The 22,936-nt window shown below is 39.2% G+C and overlaps 1 protein-coding gene across 3 annotated transcripts in view; it reads right to left on the reverse strand.

Annotated features, from left to right (window-relative positions):
* The window catches only part of Umad1 (UBAP1-MVB12-associated (UMA) domain containing 1), a 170,791-nt gene that overhangs the window by 41,715 nt on the left and 106,140 nt on the right, over positions 1–22,936 (reverse strand). For all 3 annotated transcript variants that reach the window (XM_057764674.1, XM_057764680.1, XM_057764671.1), the window contains one exon: positions 10,098–10,159. In XM_057764674.1, coding sequence (XP_057620657.1) covers positions 10,098–10,159 — 62 coding nt within the window. The remainder of the gene's footprint in view (positions 1–10,097; positions 10,160–22,936) is intronic.

Here is a 22,936-nt window from a genome sequence, read left to right on the forward strand (position 1 = left end):
AGGACTTAAAATATTATACAAAATTTATCTTCTCATTCCATAAAGAAAATAGTTCAGTGTCAAGTACCTTCAACACAAAATTTTGCTTTCCTGATCTCTGTAAAAACTCACTTTCGGCTGCTGACATATGAGTAATTATACAGACTAACAGAATAAGTGACAACGTATTTAAAGATCATTAAGAGGTTAAACTATGGTAATTTATTACAACATTTGAGGTATGGAAACACAGAGGAGGTCTTTGGAAACCTATATTCACTTAGAATTATGCTACTGTCAACAACTAAATATGAACAAAGCATTCACATCATCAGGAAAGGAGGGGAAGCAGAAAGGTGTGAGTACAACCACTCATCCGACTTGAGAACAATGGGGGGCATTTGGCCATCTTTAGCTAGGCATCACGTCTAGTCAGCTACATCAGGGCTGGCACTGCCCAAACACTACTGCTTCCACCAAAGAGGAACTAATCTCTCAGACTTCCACATGAGTTCACTGCTCAGGTCAGAATTAAAGGAAATATGCTTTTGACAACATTTATTAAACATATTTAAGTTTTTAGAATCTAGTAGGTTGACATTGTCCAATAAAACTAAGGGAAAAGTCATGCAATTAACTTTTTTTTTCTGGTAGCCAAATTAGTAGATGTAAGAAGTGAGATTAAGTTAATGCTTTACCTTGAGCACAATCTAGCAGATACAGCACCGTCTCTACATGTGATATAAACACTGAGATAGGTTCCCATGCCTAATCTTTAAAAGCCAGGACACTTTATTTCTGAGTGCACACTAGACTCATTGCACGTGATCAACAGCCACCTATGGCAAGACGCTACTGCATCATGCAAAGTTAAACTAAATGCTGAGAAGAGTCCTGTGCCTTGTTTCAGTCATTACCCAATGTTTCCCTGTGGGTTGGATATCATGCCCCTAGTGAGGTTATTTGTTCTTTTGTTTTAATGAACGAAGTAGGCTCCAAAGTACAAATGTAACAGCACTGGAAACAGACATGGAGTCTGAAAATGACGATGTTGATTTTTCATTAACGCTCAACATGTGTTAAAATAAACTACTTGTTTTTTCTGTTTATTTTTTGATTCATTCAAATTTCAAAAACTTGGATTTTCTTCTAGGATCTAAGTTATTGGGCACATCACCCAACCTTCAGGAGAATACTAACATCTTTACCACTTCAAAGGAGTTAAATTATTTAAATCTCTAAAGCCAAAGTGGTTTATGGATAATTGGTAAGAATTGTCAATTCTTGTCATGAAAATAACTTTTTAAAAAAATCACAAAAATAATAACCACAAATGGGTACAAAATATACTAAATTCCAGGCTACCAAGCCCTCAGGAAACTACAAAAGGCAGCGTAAGGGCTTGCATGCTAAACTGAGACCCCACAGGCCGTTCTGACAAACTGCAGCAGAAGTGATCAGTACTAGGAAAGACTAGAAGAGGAGTGCCAGCATTTTATCCTCAACTCTGAGCACACAAAACACAAAAGTTCATTGCAATGACTTAACTCTTTTTGTCTTCTTATTTATTGATAGAAAAGTATTAATTGAACTGTGAACTTTGCATTACCTTCAGGCAACACAATAACAATTAGGAAGTTACTAGATTATAGATTCTATAACAAATGCTTTAAAAGACCTTCAGATGCAAACAGAATATTCATCTTAATGACTTAAAATGAGATTGTCACATAGTTAAAACTCATTGTCATAGTATGTAATTTAGTTATAATTTAATTGCAATTTTCAGAATATATCATCCTTGCATCTCAAACACTTGCACATTAGCACGTCTGTGCATTATAAACACCTTCACACTTGAGAACAGTGGTGTTGGTTCTTTTTGTTAAAGAATGATCACCTCTGTAATACCCGTTGTCTACAAAAGACATTATACCTTTAGGAGTTCAATCATGACCACCTGTCTTGCTTGTTCTTCACATGATGAACTCTTAGGAGCACAAGCCAAGACATTTTCAGGCACACAGAATTTTAACAGAGCCTCTTTCAAAGTAAAGTTTTTATGAAATATTTGCTGAAATAAATGAAGCAGTCTGATATTTCAAAAATGTACTTGGGTGAGAAGAAAGAAAATTAGTTAGGCAATGATAAAATGTAAATAGTTATTCATCACACCATTCTGTGACAAAACTATCTTATAATTAACTAACTACGACCTACATATTCTAAAACTAATTCAATTAACTTTTGCTAGTGTTTTCTTTAGGTTCGGGCATCCATCACAATAAAGACCGAACAGTCTTTGTATAAATTGTATTCCTTCAGTTCTCAAGAATCTTATTTTATTCTCTCAGGCTGGCAGGATGGCTCAGCAGTAAAAGGTACTTTCTGTCAAGCCTCACAACTGTAGCTTGATCCTGGTACCCGCGTGGTGAAAGAAGATAACCAGCTCACTCAAGCTGTTCTCTGATCTCCTCACATGTACCATGGCACACATGTGTCCCCCACCACACAGACACAGACACAGACACACACACACACACACACACACACACACACACACACAGCTCACTCAAGCTGTTCTCTGATCTCCTCACATGTACCATGGCACACATGTGTCCCCCACCACACAGACACAGACACACACACAGATATATATATGTATATATATATATATATATATATGCACATATACAGACACACACACATACACAAATAAATGTTTAAAAACAAATCTTACTCTTCTGGTTTTACCTGTAATTTGCCACACACTAGATCAATGGTTCTCAACCTTCCTAACGCTGAGACCCTTTAATGCAGCTCCTCGTGTTGTGGAATAATAATAATAATATTAATAAATAATAATAAAATAACTTTATTGCTACTTCATAACTATAGTTTTGCTACTGTTATGAATTATAATGTAGGTACCTGATACACTGTATCAGATATACTGTATCAGATGCCTGATATATCTGATGTAAGACCAGCAAAAAGGTGTGGTCCACAAGTTGAGAACCACTGAATTATATGATATAAGCAACTATGGAATGTAAATATCATTTGATGTATTAAAAATTGGGATCTGGCCGGGCAGTGGTGGCGCACGCCTTTTATCCCAGCACTTGGTAGGCAGAGGCAGGTGGATCTCAGTGAGTTCGAAACCGGCCTGGTCAACAAAGCAAGTTCCAGGATAGCCAGGACTGTTACACAGAGAAACCCTGTCTCGAAAAACCAAAACTGGGATCTGAAAGCACTGTGGGGTTGAAAGACGATAATGTAAGCCACAGTCTATGATAATGTGTATACCTCTACACACAAGACTTTATAAAGGGAACAATGCCTGATTAAATCTTTTCAATTGAAGGATTATTGATATTACATTTTTGCAAAGTCAGTTTTAAGATTTTTTTGCTTATTTAATCTTATTAAGAATATGTGGCTTGAGTAGATCCCCTTCAAATATAGTAAGCTCCAGCTGAGTTGCTATGAATGATGCTTTTCAGTACCCAGTGAGAAAAGCGCTGCCTAGCCGTGGTTTGAGCATTCTGTGATTCCACTATTCTCACTACTCTTTTCCTTTTGTTTGTCATGGTTTATATTCTTTGGCTAAAGAAACTTTTAAAAAATCTTAGACTTTATTATGAAGCTACCAATATTTTCACATTTCTTGCAAAGAAAAATTTCACAAATTATAATACAAAAGTTTGAAAAGTAGCAATGTAAACACGACTTGAAAAAAATCTTTAAATATCTATCAATTAACTTTAATTAGTTTATATTTATTATACAAAATTATAGCTTATTATGACATTTTGATACATGCATATTGTGACCTCAAATCTTATTTACCCTCTTTCCCTCCCCCTTCTTTTGTGCAAATAGTTCCCCTTTACTTTTATCTTATTTTTTTTTTTAAAAATCTACATCTTGCATATGAGATAAAATATCTGATATCTCTTTGAGACTATTATTTTGCAAGCCTCTTAATTTTTGTATAAGAAAGTCCTATATGGGCCGGGCGGTGGTGGCGCACGCCTTTAATCCCAGCACTCGGGAGGCAGGGGTAGGCGGATCTTTGTGAGTTCGAGGCCAACCTGGTCTACAAGAGCTAATTCCAGGGCAGGCTCCAAAGCTACAGAGAAACCCTGCCTCGAAAAAAACTATAAAGAAAAAAAACAAAGTCCTATACGAAGAGGGTAAAACACATACAAAAAGACCCTTGGGGAGGTAAGTCCCTATTGTTGAAGACACAGGACATAGAGGACCTGAGCTGGATCTGACCTGAAAGCCTCCTCCCTGAAGACTAGCTTTCATGGTACCAGAAGGCACCATGCAAGCTTTCAAAGGAGGAAAGCAGCCAACAGTCCCACCGACTACGGTAGTAGTTGCCTATGAATGATCAGCATGGCACAATGACCCTAAAGCTGCAGCAGTGGCATGCATACCTTGGTGGTCATCATCAACAGCTCTCAGATTGTGCTCAAGACTTGATTAACACGAGGGAAGACATGCTTGGTTCTGGAAACCGAGTCATACTCAGAGCTGGTAAAGTCATGGGTCTTTGAGGCACTACTACTAACAACACTTTATAGCAAACCAGCAGAGCTCCTAACTGCAGTCTAAACAGTTTTCCATAAACCCACAGATAAATGTAGCTCTCACCCCTAATCAAAGAAATTTCTCCTTACAACAGTTGTAGATACAGAAAACTATAGCCAACCAAAATGCAGAGGACAAGTAGCAATGTGGTACCCAGCTCTGACTGATAAATCCGCAACACAAATGCTACACCTAAGCCTGAGGGAGCATCCCAGAAGAAGAGGTGGGAAGACTGAAGACTCGGAGGAGAAAGAAATTTGAGGTGTGACTTCATAAAAGTCTTACCAACATGGTTGCCTAACCAAGATTTGAGCAAGGATGACACTAATACACACGACAACATGGAAGGGGGAAAATCTCACAGGGCCCCAACCAAACACAAAGAACAGGCAATTAAGGAATGCTGAGGGCACTCGGGGAAATAGCCTTCCTCAGGGAAGAGACGCCCGCCCACCCAGTTGGCCAATACTACGTGGTTAGTTCTGAAGTCACACACACATAAGTAAGATAACATGCTGTATTTTTAATTTTAGGAATATATACAAGCATATATACATACATACATACATACATACATACATACAATTACACACATGCATGTACTCGTGTACAGGCGCACACACATGCAATGAAGAAGCCATAAACTTGAGAGAAAGAGCAAGGGGTGGTGGTACAATGAAAAGTGTTGAAGGAAGAAAAGAAAAAGCAAAAAATGATGCAATTACATTTTATATTGAAAAAATAAAAAATCATTAAAAAGGAAAAAAGTGTGCACCTGAATATATTAATTACAAAATGAGATTTAATTAGCATACTGTGTTTAGTCTATTTTGTATGTTTGCCACTGTGTATTAATTCCAGGGAAATACTTGTTTGAAATACAAGAATTATGTATAGAATAAAACTGAAAATACTACCATAATTTTCTGAAAATAAATATTGCTATCCTGAAATAAATGTTAGTTGGCAAAACAAACAAGCAAACAACAACAACAGCAAACTGATCCTTGGGAATCATTGTTTACAAATAATCTCTTAAAAGTATTATTTAAAAATCTGATTTGTAATATGCTTTTATTTAATGAATGGATGTCAAAATAGTTATGATATAGAAAAAATATTCAAATACAATGATTTTTGAAGAAAGGTATAATTTATAGACAATAACAGATGTGTACAGGAGGCTGAACAGGTTAAGAACGATAAAAATCAATTTAGTGTTTGGAAATCGCCACATCCCCGGCAAGTGTTCTACCAACACCAAGTTACAACTCCAGCTAGCTATGTCGCATATTCAAAACGCCTAACTGAAAATATGAAGAAATAGGCAAGAACAGTTATGGGAGATGAACACTGTGTCCGTATATCCTCTCCGTTCTAACACTGCAAGGCAAACGCCAGTCCATAGCGAGTTTTCCAGCTGTGAGCTGTGTAGATCACTTGTCCTCCAAGTGTTCGCTCATATTGAATGGCTGATATATGCCATGCATAGGGAACAAAATGTGTTTTGAATAAATATGCACATGTACATATACACATAAACATGCATGTTTATAGACATATAAACAAAAATATGTACATATATACAAACATATACATATTTACACACAAATATACACACGTGCACAAACAATATACACATTTATACATATAAACATATACATATGTATTATATAAATATACATATGTACACACAAACATAAACATGCATATGAACATATACACATAAACATACATATGTACACACATAAACACATATGTATATATGCAGCCAGCCAACCAGCCAGTTGGTCACCAGTCATTTTTATATTTTTTGCAGTCTTTTAAAGCGAATTATGAATCTTTCTGCTAGTACAATAACTACAGTTTCTTTATCAGATGTATATTCTTCAAAACTATCTAAAATCATTAAATTTTTTGTTGCTAATGAATCCAAAAGTAAGATTCTATTAATGGGCAACTACTAAGAAGGTGAAAAAGAAAACAACTTTCCTTTCACAGGGAGACGAGATGTAACTGTGTTTCTACTATAAAGCTGAAGACAGAATTTGATGATGGGATTTACTTGTAGAAGGCCACCACTTCCCAAGCCAGGAGGCTGCACTCTACTGAAGGTGTGGTCTCCTCCTGCCGACTAGCATTACAGTGACGTCAGCAAGAACAACCTCAGTCGTCAGAAGTCACTGGCGCTGTCTGTGGCTGGGGAGATTGTGGTTGAGTAGAGCTTGGGTTTAAGCTTTGACTCTGCAGGTTTTGTAGCATTTCAGAGGCACAGAAGTAAGAAAACCCACTATTTAGAAATAGATCTTAGAAATGCTGATCCGGTAAGAGTCAGGTGAAGACAGGACCTTTCTGGGCCTGGGAAGAGAAACCTGTTATGAAACCTTCAGTAGGTGGGATCATAAGGACTTGAAAAGGAGGGAAGACAAATGCACCCAATCACATTTACGCTTTTAATTTGGCACCTGAATCACGGCATTAAAAGAAATTAATGTTACGTATTTTTTCAGCTCATTTTATGTACCAGATGTGAACCCAACCATATGAGGTCTACTTTATTTCCACACAGGTGGCTGGTGGTAAAGAAATGATCTGAGACAGTGATAAACATATGAGGAGAGGAAGTTCAGTCGTGTGATGCTGCTTGAGGGAGCGACAACTCAGCAGAGGCGGTCCTGAGACATGCTAGCTACACAAATGGCTAACTTCTACAGAACAAGGAACCAAGAGAAGAGAAAGAGCTCAGCATCATCCAATGACAGGCAGGCCAGTGGCATGGAGGGCAGGGGTGGGATGTGGGGAGAAACGAGTCCACTCTGCGTTTAGTGCTTATTTCCCTCAGTGAGTAGTCAGCTAACTTCAAGTCTCAGAATGATTCAATTGACTTTTATTTCTGTCAGCTATGTGAAGAATGGCCTCTACGGGAAGACAGGAGGTGGAAACCTGTTTTTAAAAAAAAGGTGGTGGCTTTGATAAGGCTGGAGCCGAGGATTCCTCAGGGGTTCAGCTCCACACCACGTCCTGGATGACACAGATGTGAAGAGACAGATGAAACTTTGGACAGTGATGCTGGGGGGGGGGGCAGTGATGCTCGGGGGGGGGTGCACACAAAAATGATTGAGCCTTTTATGATCAAATTAGGGTGATATGTTTAGATACTCAGTAAAATGTTGTCAGCGGGTTAGACAGTCTTAAGCTCAGCATCATAGACTAGATAATCGACTGTGGGAGTCATGAGCCACTCCCCAAAGTTGAAAACAGCTAGTTTAGGTGGTACACTCTTGTTTGTTTCTACATGAAGGCTTAAGCGGTACAAAGTATACTGCAATGTTTTCAAGAGAAATAAAGAATTACATTTTAGATGCTTAAGATAAAAATAAATAATTTTGACCCTACTTTGATAAATCAGACACCCTCTTGCATTACGATTTAACTGTGGCTTCCCCTGCCTCTTGTGTGTTCTCAGTGAGCAAACACTGGCGTCTCCATTACTCAGAAAGTACTTCTGACACATCTGAGTACATCCATCAACTCCAATGTACTAACTAAAAGTCCAGAAACAGCACCGTTAAAATTTGCTGTTACTTAAAATGTTTAAGTGTTTAAGATTCTTAAAATGCTCCTTTCCTAGGAAATAGCCTTGAAATTCTTCATACTGATAAGCAAACTTAGAAACAATAATAAACTGTTAAGCTGTACAGATATCTCTAGTACATCATGTACGTATGCTAAGTCTCAATATGCTTCCCCACACCCACGTTCCATTTGACATGTGGAAACTGAATTCTTAAGGTAATAGCATTAAGAGATACAGCTTTGGGGAGATAATTAGGTCATGAGGATGGACCGTTCATAAGGGGGGTTGGTTCCTTTAAGAAGGAATGATGGTCACGACTCCATGTCATGTCACAAGATGGTGCCACATATGAACCAAAAAGTAGGCTCTTACCTGACAGCAATGTTGCTAGCGCCCTGATCTTGGGCTTTCCAGCTCTAAAACTTAGAGAAATAATTTCCTATGGTACTCACATCAGCTCTCACAGGATGCTTGAAGTGAAATAAAACTGAAGAGATCAAGGTACTTCAGAATAAAAGGTAATGGTGTGGGAGGTACTTCTATGTGTTGCTTTTATTGGTTAATGAATAAGGAATCTGTTTTAGCCTGTGATAGGGTAGAATAGAGCTAGGTGGGGAAGACTGAACTGAATGCTGAGAGGAAGAAGACAGAGTCAGGGAGAAGCTATATAGCCCCTCCAGAGACAGATGCCGAACCAGATGGAACCATAAGCCACAGCCACGTGGGACACACAGATTAATAGAAATGGGTTAATTTGAGATGTAAGAGTTAGCCAGAAATATGCCTAAGCTATTTGGCAAACAGTATTGCCAATACTATAGTTTCGGAGTGATTGTTTTGGGAGTCTGGGCAGCTGGGAAATGAACAAGCAGCTTCCCTCAACAAGGTAGACAGTTCTTTGTTCCTGCACCCATTTCTTTCATCACCACTTACGCAGTTCTTTGTACTGTGCCTTAGGTAGAGTCAGTGTTTAATAAATATTTGTGGAATGAATGAAAAAAATGAATGCAGGTAATTTTTTAAAAGATTTTTCTTTCTATTCATCAATCTTAGTAAGTTTTCCCTTGGTTATAAAACATTTTCTTAGTGAAAATTATTTTAAAAATTCCTTAAAAATAAATGTAACTTTCTACTTATAGCTCATTAATAATTAATTAATTAAGTGTAATTACTGTATTCATTTATGGAATCTTTTGGACCATCTGCTGTGTAGTAGGCATCAGGGCTCTCGTGCTGAAACAAACACTTCTGATCCCCGACTTCACTGCAGCTGGATTCAGCAGTGCTCTCAGCCACCCTTGAGAAGCGAAGGAGCCACCATGCAGAAAACTGCAACACTGTGGCTATCTCTCCCACCAAAGCATTGTGTTACTACTTCCCATTCCTCAAGTCTTAAAGATGATTACTGCAATGATTAAACACTGCCAATGCAGTGTGTAGAAAGTATCCTGACATACTGTCCAGAAGAAAACAGCTTTTTCATGAAAAAGAAGATAAAGCTGTTTTTTCTCCAGAATAGTCAGGAAGTACTCTCTGATGCAGAAATAGACAACAGAACTCTCTGCGGGATCATATACTATCTACTCAAATGTGCTAGAAAAAAACCACTCAAAACCAGTCAAACTTTTCCAACTCAAGAATTACATCCCTTTTGCCCCCTTCTGTTCTCCTAATTTCCCTTTCTTCCTTTCCATCGCACCTCCCCTCCTCTCTCTGTCCCTCTCTTCCTTTTCACCTCCTTCCAAAAGTTGCACCCCATTTCTCGCACTAGAAAACATGTGATCCTTGGGAAGCCACTCACTGTCCTGCTCATCACCGGCTTTCATAGACCACCAGCATCTTGGTTTGAGTTAAGTTACTATGTATCCTCAGGAGAATGTGGAGTCACAGGGACTTGCTCAGTTTCATGCCCAAAGGATTCTTGCTGCATTTCACTTACCTCCAAAGACTGGCTGCTTTCTGCTTCTGAGGGTTTACATCTCATTTCCTTAGCTGTATCTCCTATGCAACAAAAAAGAGACAGAGAGAACTTTTCTGTTATGACCAATTACTGTCTTCTGTTTGTTCACAGTACTTTTTCTTACTATATGTTCTGTGCCATGGAAGCGACCACTATCCCCTTTGTTACAAAGTAAATACATTAATTTTTAAGAATAATAAAATATATTTTATATAGTTCTCCCATAAACACACACTAAAATGTACCATGCTTCACATAAGTTTACACTGGAAAAAATAAAATCAATTTGTATTGTATATGCCAAGTCATATTTTAAACAAACCAATAAAGCTATGGTTTGAAGACAGAAAAACTATTTTAAAATACAAATTTCTTTATGCCATGAGTAATTGTTCTCAAAATTTGTTTCACAAGACTTAATCTTTATGGGTTTTTCTTTTTGTGTGTGTCCCTGTGTATTAAAGTAGACATGCATGTTTTTGTGTAACAATAAACCAAATAGAATACAATCTTCACAGCAGGAAAACACAAAGGACAAACACATTAAATAGCTCTCAGCTAGCGCTGTGATTTCTAAGACTAGTGCCTCAGTAGATTCTACTGATGAGTTAATTTGGATCAGCTGATTTCAAGGACATAGAATGCATACACAGTTGAGCAAGTACAAGCATAACAACTTATTAATGGCCTGCTTTAATTTGCTTATTCCTAAAAGTTGGTGATTGGCACATGGTCAGTACACATCCAATTAGCCTATTTCTCTGAAGCATAATCAGAAGCTAATTCAGTAATTTGTAAATTGTTCTTCCCATAAAATGAGATCAATTTGAAGAATGTACATCACAGTGAAATTATCAAGCTTATGGATGATGGTTGACTGAAATCAAAGGTAGGGAATTTGTTAATGCTCAAGAATGTTAAAAGCAGTAAGGAGAAATAAATCGGGAGAATATTTACTAAGGTGACTTTTCTACGAGACACAAAAGTCTAGGCTACCAATGGCGACAGTTCAAGAGAAGCCCCCTGAAAACTGCGCAGAACCACATACCTGTTAACTTGAGAGCCATGGAAATGTCCGTGGATAGCACCCCAATGTTTTCATACAGACTAATCCAGCCTATTGGCTGTATTTTCAGAGTATGCAATATGACTGTTGCTGGGCAGGACTCAGGACAAAAAAAGGTACTCAATATCTATTGGTTCAGTGAATGAGTGAACTTCTTTGTAGTATTTCACCTATAAATCTGTGGTTAGCACTGAAAGGTAGCTAATAAAAACCAATACTTTCTAAAATTTATGAAATTTGAAAGGCAAATTTATGACATATTACTTTGATATTCTGTTATTTTTAACATAATTGTGAGATCATTTTTAAAATTTAAAAAGTTAATAGCATTTTTCAAAATTCATACTGAAAGAAAACCAGTCTGGATATAATAGCAGTAACTTTACTGTCGCTGTAATCCAGGATGTGCAATGCTGCAACTGACTCTGACCTGCTGTTTACAGACATCAGGCACTGACACATGCAGAAGAGCCTCATCCTGTCAGGATCCATCCCCAGCGCACAAACGGAGAAACCAGAGTACACAGAGTCCAGTTTGCTTACTTTCAGACATGAGCATGGCAGCATGCTCAGCTATCACGACACAAATGAATGTGCCATGTTAATAATGTGCATAAAAACCAAAACAAAAGTATACGGGACCATGATAAACTCGCTGTGAAAAGTTATTTTCTCTACAAAAGATTATTCATTTAAAATAGTGACCGCTTAACCACAGCCATAGCTGACACTGCATTTAGCTGGAATTATTCATCACAAAATCTATGCTTCCTTTGCCATTTTCTTGTTTCAAGGTGAGTACATAAAATTTTCTCTATTTGTCCCTACTGCCTGAAAAGCTAGAAAGGTTATCAGCCAGTGTTCTTGAAAGCACACAGCACATCTGCCTGGAAGCAATGCACAAGACTATTTACTGAAACACCATGCTGGGTGATGACTCAGATAGGGCAATCACTGACTATAAGGGAAATTGCTATCTGCAAGATTATTTCTGCAAACAAAGGCACAAAATGAAGTAGAACCCAGCGAAGGAAAAGAACAGGTCACAGAGAAAGAAATACAGCTTTTGAAGGATTTCTCCAATGGAATTATGTTATCAGGATAAAAAATTTAAATATTTTGCATAAAGCACTTAGAAGTTAGACAGCATAACAATAAATAAAACAAATCTGAGAAGTGCAATGTGAGTTGTTTTAGTTTTGAGACATTGTTTATGCCTTATAGACGATATAGACACAAAAAGCTCTCAAGTCAGCTGTTTAGAAGGAAGAACCAATTCCTATAAGGTTTTCATGGTAATTTATCTTTTGTAAAAGTGTTGATGACTGTTGGTCGGGCATGGTAAAATGTCCCCCACCTCTACTCACCAAGCAAGCAAACTTCAAGTGACCTGCCCTGGTCTTCGCAAGGAGGGCAGAATAACCTATTTTCCGAGCTGGGACAGGTGTGAAAGGCAACAGCTCCGAAAAGGACATCTGAAGTCAGGACCCCATCCTAGTCTTGCCATTCTTTTTTTACCTCACTAAGCTCCTTACATCATGCGTTTTCTTCTCTCCAATGGTAAGGACAAGTGCTCAGACCAGAGTCAGCCACTGTCCTTCCTTCTGGTCTTATAAAGGGAACACATAATGCCCTTGGGGTTTCTTCAGAGTTTTAAAGACCAGATGCAGTTTTACTGTTACTAGGCAAAATTCCTCATATTCTATAGCATGTTAGCTTCTTTGTTTGAAAATGTAGATCCTGTTTTCAGTAAATGATAAAGGCTACACTTCCAAATACAGCTCATTCAGATCTTAAAGGACTTACGTGAAATAATTTAGAGGTTGGCCAACTTTTATTGTGAAAGGCCAGATAGTAAACATGTTGGGCTTTACAGGCCATATGGTCTCTGTCACACTTCCCAACTCTACTACTGTAGCCAAAATCAGCCATAGAGATCATGTGAACTAATAAAGTGGCTATGATCCAAGACAATGTTATTTATGAAAACAGCTGGCAGGCCAGAAAGTCTACTAATCCTCATTGTAGAGGAATACGTGCATCATGCATTTTCTGCAATTAAAAACATGGAAAAACATTTGAGCTCTTCAAGGAAGGGAGGGTCCTTAGAGTACCATCATGACCCCAGGCATGGGGAAAGAGGCCATGTTCCCTTGGTTCACTCAGGGGAGCCTGCACAGAGAGTTTGGTGGTAGGCAAGCAAGGTAACAGAGTCATGGTTCTCATGTCTTAGGCCCCATTACCACTCGTTCATGGCTACTCTTCTCTCTGTGGGTTGGTGAGTTTGGGAGGTTCTCTGTGGTTGTACCCTTTTCTTGATAAAAGACAGTCACAGAGAACATGTTGTTCTGCTGAGTCCTCTCCCCAGTGGAGAAAGCCTGCCCAAACTCAGCGTATCCTGCAACTGGGTGGAAGTCAGTCTAATTATGGGATGCACATTAAGAAATCCATTTGCTTCTTCATTTAAACCACATTATTCAACACAAGTTTATAGGCAAAATAATTTAGTCTCTATCATGGTTTTGCCTCACTTGGCCATATTTTGTATGGGAAAAGGACTTACCAGCACATCCCTGAGCTCCTAAGCACCAGAATTAAACCAATATGGACATAATTGGAATTTGCCTCCATACAAAAAAAAAGGGGGGGGGGTAGGAAACAACTAGCAAAGGCCTATTCAGTGAGTTAGCTCAACAAGAAGGAAGACACGGATGGTATTGGAAACTCCACCAACTAGCGAGGATTAGTGCAGCCATAGATCTTAGAAAATCCACAACCAACTTACTAAACTCACACAAACCCTACCTACGTTCTAAATATTCGCCTTTATACCTACAGGTAAGTGTTGTTCTCACCCCAATCGAGGGAACTTCTTTCTGCTGTAGGCACAGACAGCCCATAAAGAATGCAGAGTTTTGGAGTCCAGTTCCAACCAATGCAACTACAACACAGCCCTGCACCTATGGCTCGGGGTCACTGCAGAGATGGGGAAGGATTTCAGTGCACGAGAAACAGGTTTGCTGTGATAGTGTTTCTCTTAGAAATGTCAGTAAGCTACATACATGAATTCTAACCAATATGGCTGCCTAAACAAGACATGAACAAGGATGACACCAACATGCTAACAAGGAAGGGAGAAATCTCATGAATCTTCAACCCTAGACAAAGAACTATATGCAACTAAGGAAAGCCAAGAGTAGGAAAAAAGAGTCCTCCCCAAGGAAGAACACATCAACTGGTGATCCAATACCAAATGGTTAGTCCCAACTAATTAGTTAGTTCACACAACTAATTCTATACAGACTGAGCAGGTTGTATTTAGGAACACACACACATACACCAACAATTAAATAGAGGTCATGAATTTGAAAGCAGGGGGTAGGTGTTAGGGTTGGAGAGAGAAGGGAAGAAGAAAGTGTTATGTATATGTGTGCATGCATTATAATATCAAAAAATAAAAAGATAGCAGTAGAAAAATACTTTTTTTATTAGAAAATATTTATTTCTAGAATTTTGTATCTGAGAATACAATCTACAAAAAACTATTTCAAAGAGTTCATATAGAAAAATATTTCTATGGTCAGAAGTATGAGAAAAACCTGTAAAATATAAGTTCTCAGTTGATTTTTATTCATTTTAGTATTTAGGAATGCTTTTTTTGTTTTTAAATTCTGGAACATTTTAGTCACCCAATGCCAGTAAACACATGACACAAACTCATTGAAACTCTATGGGAAATGTAGATATAGCATTTTTTAACAATGCTGGCATAACACTGATTTAAAGTAAATTATCTTTACCTGACACTTTAGAGGGCTCTTGATAAGGTCAAATTTATTTACTTTTGACCATCCATTTTGCAAAATGCTAATCCACATTTTATGCATTTCTGTGATTGTTTTTCACAATGCCCTGTTAATTCACTCAGTTGCATCTAGAACAGACTAAGGTCACATTCTACTGAATAACGTATTTTGGAGTAGGTGATATTCTGCAGAGGAGAAAAAGAAAGCCAACTACTTTGAAGACACAGAGGAAAGTCCCAGTAAAACTTTAAAACATCTTGGAATGGAGAGGTGAGTGTGTATGTGTGTTGGGGGATGTACGTGAGAGGGAGGGGTGAGTGTGTGTGTGTGTGTGTGTGTGTGTGTTGGGGGATGTACATGAGAGGGAGGGGTGAGTGTGTGTGTGTGTGTGTGTTGGGGGATGTACATGAGAGGGAGGGGTGAGTGCGTGTGTGTGTGTGTGTGTGTTGGGGGATGTACATGAGAGGGAGGGGTGAGTGTGTGTGTGTGTGTTGGGGGATGTACATGAGAGAGAGACTAATAAGAACAAAGTGTGAAAATGCCATAATGAAACCTATTACTTAGTATGATAATTCACAAAACTAATACTTTAAAAAAAAGATGAATAATAAAAATATCACTGCAACAAATTCTACCAATTAGAGATTCATTAGAGTTAATGAGCTCTGCTTTTAAAATGCAAATGCCCTCTGGGAGTGTTCTCCTATTAGTCATCGCTGAGTGAAGTAGTGGAAAGAACAGTGGACCGGCCATGCCATTAGCTCCTTTTTAATCTTCAGCCACACTCATTATACAAGGCAGTCTGGCACTGTGGAAAGAGAATGGCTTTGAAATCTGTCAGGGCTCCACCCAAAATCTTTACTACTTCTAAAGCCTTATGTAAGTTACATAAGCTCTTACTGCCTCAGTTTCTTCATCTGAAGGATGGGAAGGTGACACAAGGTGGATGTCACGCGGATCACAGGAGAGAACACGACAGACAGTAATGCGAGAAGGAAGAGATAGTGGTGCAGGTGTCCCTGCCAGCCTTCCTTTGTCAAGTACAAGCCTCATCTCAGTACAATCAATCACTTGAATGTCAGTATCCCCTCAAAATCCACATGTTAACATTTAACCCCCAACGTGACAACATTAGGGCATGAGGCCCTTGTTTCACCACGAGGGAGAGGTGCTCATGAACGGGATTGTGCTATGACAAGGGGCTAGAGAGGTCACTCTTCTCCCCTTCCACCATGTGAGATGTTCTTATAAGGCTTGCATGGTAAAAGGCAAGCCCTCACCAGACCGCACATCTGTCGACAATTTGACCGTGGTCTTCTCAGCCTCTAGACTTGAGATCTATGTGCCTAGTTCATGGTACTTTGCTACAACTAAAAAGAGGCAGGGACTGAGAGGAGGCCCATACGCTCTGGAAGTGACGTGAGGCAGGCTTCCTAAGAGTCACTCAGCAGACGCAGGTAATGTATTAGACCCGATCGAAGTGAAAAATGCCATTTGACCCCACAACATACTGCTTATTACATCTCAAAATTGGACCTCAGTTATCCAATCTAGCGGAATATTCATCTAAGCCTCTTAAAGTTCACATGAGTTCTCCCACCTCGTCTAATCCTGTCAGTCTAACCTAATGAAGCAAAAAGGAAGGGAGAGGAAAGCAACTGTACTAACTGATCCACACACGGCTTGCCCACGACTCCGCACTGATCCTGCTGACTAATGTTATTTCCTAAAGGAACCAAGAATAGGAACAGCTAAGCAATAAAGGATGGAAGGCAGTTAGCAAACAAATGTAAGAAAAAGTTCAAGTATATTAAGACTTGAGGACAAATCAAAATAACACCAAAGAACATATTAAATTAGCATACAGAATTATTAGCAGAGCACATCCACAATGGATAGAAGACAACTGGCAAACTGACACCATTCTGGTGACAAAGTGAATGTTGGTTCAACAAACATCTGTTGAATTGGTTGTAGGAAAAAAGGAACAGGAAGAACGAATTCTAAGATTGCTGGAAGTGTTGGAAAAGATAAACATCTCATCCTTAGTCCCCATGAATCTGAAAGGAAACACCTGAACTGGGATGGAGGAAGAGGTGAAGAGCGTGAGAACAAGAAAGGGTCACAGTGTGTACGGAAAGAAAATAGGTAAAACGAGAAAACACAGTGCTAGGTTTATTGGCCACAAACTTCAACTAACAGCACTGGACTGCTCTCTCTGCCCTGGGTCAGAAATCACATGCCAGGAGGAAAACCAGAGTCAACTGCACAGAGGGCTACATACAGGGGCGCTGCGAGCGGGAATGGCCATCCGCTGCAGGACTTGCAGCCAGCCAGTCATGCCTCTCTTCCCTCCAGTGCTAGTGACATTATGGGAATCCAACCTGGGATCACATGCTACCAAAGACATTAGGATTCCTTTGGGAGGCTTTTAGTTTCATTAGCGAAAGAACTTAAGAATGGACTCAGAAGAAGCTTGCAGACAATTTTATTAGAGTTTACAGAAAAGCCCCAGGAAGACGAGCTATAAACCACAGTAGCCTGGGGGCAGGTGGGGAAGAGAGCAAGCCACACCATTTGTAAGCAGCTACCTGGAGGAGAGGGCCTTTCAGAGAAAGAGTGAAGAACCCTGAAGTACCAGAGGAAACCTAGTCTCTGGCCAACATCTGAAAGAGATGGAAGAAAATGAAAAGTTGTGCCTGAGCCAAGGCTCAGAAGGATGGGACACTCAGTGGACCTCACAGTGACTGTCCAGAGGACAAGCATACTGGGGAGGAAAAGTACAACGTCTCTTTAAAGAAACAAATATTCCACCCATCATTTAGCATGGCATTAAGCAGTGGTCCCTTAGCCAGTCTAGCTAGAAGGTTGGGTTTCCACACAGGACACAGATCCCATTCTCTTGATGACAATGAAATGGCTTTCCTTTAATGGGCCTTTAAGGCAATTGTAGCACCAGTCTGAGGAGAAGTTAGTCCCTGTGGGTGGAAGAACAGAAATGTGAGCACTATCACACCCTCCAACTCCAGAACCCCATTCCCTCCACAGACTGAGTCAGCACCCAGAAAACACACGGGCATCAGGAGGGAGCTGAATTGAGCTGGATTATGGACATACACATACTCAATAAAGCTGTGGGTTGTTGGCAGAAAACAGACATGACCCTAATAGAGAAGGAGAACCCAGAAGCAAAGGAAAATAAAAGACACTGTCCAGGCCTTGGATGCTGAACACCACGGTGGAAAGCACAACTATCCAGAATCAGGTTGACATTAAATCCTATTTCCTTGGTAAATGTTTAGTGAATAGCTTACATGACATGCAGCAGGCTGAGAAGCACGTGAATTAGAATGACATGCCATCCCCACCTCCACAGAATTCATATTCCCTAGGATATTTCACAAAGCATATGAAAAACCAAACAAAACAGTGATATAAATAATACGCATCCACAAATTCCTATGAAAAGAGTGGTCAGTTACAATACTCACAAGCTTCCTCATGAGGACTTTTTCCCTCTACGTGTCCTTTAAAAAATGTTCAGAATAGAGCTACTCACAAAAAAATGAATCATGGTAGCAACTCCAGAGTCCACATATTAATCAGGATCACTACACTAAATGGAATTCAAATATTAACTATGTGCTTTTTTTTGCATCACAGAAGTTACAAGAGTATTTCCTGCAAGTCCACCACCAATAGGTCCGAGAGTCGGCTCCGTAGTTAGGAGCACACCTGCTGTTCTTACAGAAGACCTGAGTTCAATTCCCAACGCCTACACTGGCTGGCTGTAACTCCAGCTCTGGGGGATCAGACAGACACCCTCTTCTGGCTTCCACAGATACCAACACACACACACACTTAAATAAAAATAAGTGGTTGGAGAGATGACGCAGTGGCTGAGAGCACATGCTGTTCTTCCAAAAGACTGGGATTCAAGTTCCAGTACCCACATCAGGTTCACAAATTGTTTGTAACTCCAATCCCATGGGATCCCTTATTCCCTTCTAGCCTAGCCTCTGCAGATACCAGGCAGGTACACAGACATACATATAAGCAAAACATCTATACACAAAATAATTGAAAAAAATGAAATTTGAAAAATTTTAAATAGTTGATGATAAATATACCTATTGCAATTAGGGCAAATTAGAAGCAAAGACGTGCTAGATATATAATCACATGGCTTTATGTGATAACTAAATCAGAGTTCATCTTAAAATACAAGGGAAGTTGGTTGGTTTTATTAAGTATGCCATATTTGTCAGCAAATTATATAATTTAAAGTATGAAATTATGCCCTGATCATTACAATATACAATATCATACTTGAAATTCTCACATGAGGAAAGGCATTTGGTTCCCCTAAGAACACAGGCTTGGGGCCCAGTGCCTATAGTCCCAATGACTGGGAGAGGGCTGCATGATTCTATCTCATGCAACAGAGTGAAACTCCAACCCAGAAAAAGGGTGGGATGGGGAGATGCAGAAGAAAACGAGGGGAGCAGCAGGCAGAAGTTGCCATGAATGGAGCAATTTGAGTAACTCAAATCAAGAAATCTAAACTGTGAAGTGTTAGTATTTGGAGATACAGATAAAGCACAGTTAGAAATTATGTATAACTCCAGTGCTAATACAGATCTTTAAAGCAGGTGCTAGACTTCTTCTGAACGAGATTTTCCATCCTTGAAGTCTCGATGCCACCAGGAGAGAAACAAGATTGATGATGACAGGATTCATGTTTTAAAAGTGTGGAATTCCGTATTAACAGACATTCAAAGTCCTTACTGCTACTGGCTTGTGTGTGTGTGTGTTCTCTGAGACCGGGTTTCTCTGTGTAACTTTGGAGCCTGTCCTGGAACTCACTCAGTAGACCAGACTGGCCTTGAACTCACAGAGATCCACCAGCCTCTTCCTCCAGAGTGCTGGGGTTAAAGGCATGCGCCACCATGCCCAGCTGTTTAGCAAGCAAAAACATTCTAGTAGGAGTTGAGGAAAGAAAGGAGGAGTCCTAGGGTAGAAGGCAGTGGACAGATAATGCTTTGGGAGCATGCTGCTCGCAGATTCTATTCTAAAACTTGGAAACTCTGACTCGAGAACTCCTAAGGTGACACTACAAAATCAGAATTATGGAAAGATGTAAAAACAACAGCTAATTAATTACGAATTAATTGATTCCCTGGTGAGAGTAAACAGGTGGGATATATAACCTGTTTAAGGATTTGCTTGCTTGCAAAGTGGAAATTCATGGAAAGGAAGGACTAGATGTTTTTCTAGAAGATTCCACAAACCAAATCACAGTTAGTAGATATTCATACATAAACCTCAACTCTGCTACATCCAGATGACCTCACCTGTCTCCATGTGCCTCACTCTTCTCTAGGGCTCTCCCCACTGCAGTAACCATCTAGACAGTCAAGTGTGGGTACTATACTTGCAGAAAGTTGTTCCTGTGAGGCTGCAGTTCTACGGGGCCAGTGATAGGCTTATTTGACTTGCTACGGCCTTTTCAACATTGATATAGTGAGTGGTATCATGGAGACATGCAGGCCCTTACTAAAGGCCCATTTTCTGACTGACGTATTGCATGCAGCAAAGGCTCACAAGGTCAAGAGGAATGTGACATATGGGAAAACAAGATTCTGATGAAACTATGGTTCAGATGAAGGAAGCTGAAAAGGATGTCTGCTAAAAGAAAATAAGTTTATTAATAGCACGCTCATCGGGGTGAAAGGCAGACACTGAACAAAAAGCTTAAGGAGAAATCAATAAGAACAGCTCTCACCTAGGGTTTGGATAGGATTTCTGTGACAAGGGAGGAGAGGTAACCCAGACCCAGAAAAGCAGACATAATATGTACTCACTCATAAGTGGATTTTAGACATAAAGAAAAACCAGTCTAAAATTCACAATCCCAGGGAACCTAGACAACAAAGACGACCCAAAGAGAGACAAACATGAATCTAATCTACATGAGAAGTAGAAAAAGATAAGATCTCCTGAGTAAATTGGGAGCATGGGAATCATGGGAGAGAGTAGAAGGGGAGGGGAGAGGAAGAGAAGGGAATAGAGAAAAATATATAGTTCAATAAAAACAATTTAAAAATAAAAATAAGGATAGTATCATTATGATGCATTAAAAATAGATATCAACATACCATAAAATATACATGAATAAAAGAATAAGCAGATAAATGATTGGAGGAAGCCTTTTCTTAAACTACAATACAAATGATTAAAAGCTAAAAAAAATTATAAAATCCCATTTGACAACTATCATAGTAATAATAATTTAGTCAAGATGTTAAAACTGATAAGATAATGAGAAAGAGAGAATGAGTAACTTCATAGAGGAGAAATCTGGTCCATATTATTAAGGACATGATCAGATTCAAAAAACAGTAATGAACAGGAACTGTATACATAACATACTGCAATGTGAACACTTCACTTCCACTATGTCCCTAACCGAAATTTCTCTATCAGAACCCGTCTAATTAAAAATACGCCAGAAAATCCCAAATTGAGGTCTATTTAATAAAACGATTTGCCTGCAATCTTTTAGCCACTGAAGGTCGAGGAAACACTGAGGAGCTGTTCAGGATGGAGGGAGAGCAGGGAGACTGACAGCTCCCTGCTGTCTACCATGGCTTAGATGACACAGAAAACCCCCAAAGAGGTCCACCCACCCCAGCAAATTGTCCCTCCAGAGGAAGAGTAGAAACAGATGGATCTGGGCATCCAAGATTCTAGGGCAGGTAAAGCACAGAGGCTGCTATTTCTAAGCTAGGCGCACTGCCAGCTTCTTTGGCTTCAGGGAAAATGAAGAATGCCGCCCACCATAGTCTCGGGGGCCAGGGCAAAAGGAATCCAGCAAAAAACAAAACAAAACAAAACAAACAAACAAAAACCACCACCTCCTGGAAAAAAATCCAGCTTCTCTAGGGGTAACATGTGACCCAAACTTTATCTATGACTTGGGTTTCTGTGTGATACTGGGAAGGTCACCATCATAGGAAAGAAGCACAAGCATGTGGTCATTGAGACCACATACTGTACCAACAAAAAGAAAGCCACGGAGACCACGTACTGTACCAACAAAAAGAGAGCAATTGAGACCACGTACTGTACCAACAAAAAGAAAGCCACGGAGACCACGTACTGTACCAACAAAAAGAGAGCCATTGAGACCATGTACTATACCAACAAAAAGAAAGCCACGGAGACCACGTACTGTACTAACAAAAAGAAAGCCATGTTCTGCTTCAAGCAGGAGTGTGAGGAGATCATCTTTTCTGTCAAATCAATACCCTTTTCTATCCAAAAGGCCAAAAAAAAAAAATCAGAAAAAACATATATGTTTTCTCTGACATGCATATACAAATATATAAACATATGTTTTATCTTATATACATATGCATATGTATACTGTAAACAAAATAAATTAAAACATAAATGATAAAATATGAGTGAAGCCTTAATATTGATGGTTTATGTACATGGAGCTTAGAACGTAGATGGTTTTTTTTCTTTTCTTTTCTTTTAGAAAATACTAAAGGAGTTGGTATTAATACTGGGTCACTATTCCAAAAGGATTCTGGGTGAAAAGTGGCTTTTAGACATAAAGAAAAACCAGTCTAAAATTCACAATCCTAGAGAACCTAAACAACAGTGAGGGCCCTAAAGAGACATTCAGGGATCGCATCTACATGGGAAGTATAAAAAGACAAGCTCTCCTGAGTAAATTGGGAGCATGGGGACCATGGGAGAGGATAGAAGAGGAGGGGAGAGGATGAGAGAGGAGCAGAGAAAAATATATAGCTCAATAAAAACAATTTAAAAAATTAAAAAAAGTAGTTGGAAGTAATACTGAGTCACTATTCCCAAAGGATTCTGGGGAAAAAAAGAATGCTTTTTTTTTTTTTTTAAATCTTTGACATTATTGT

This window comes from Chionomys nivalis, chromosome 1 (genome assembly GCF_950005125.1).
Source record: "Chionomys nivalis chromosome 1, mChiNiv1.1, whole genome shotgun sequence".
Lineage (NCBI taxonomy): Eukaryota > Metazoa > Chordata > Mammalia > Rodentia > Cricetidae > Chionomys > Chionomys nivalis.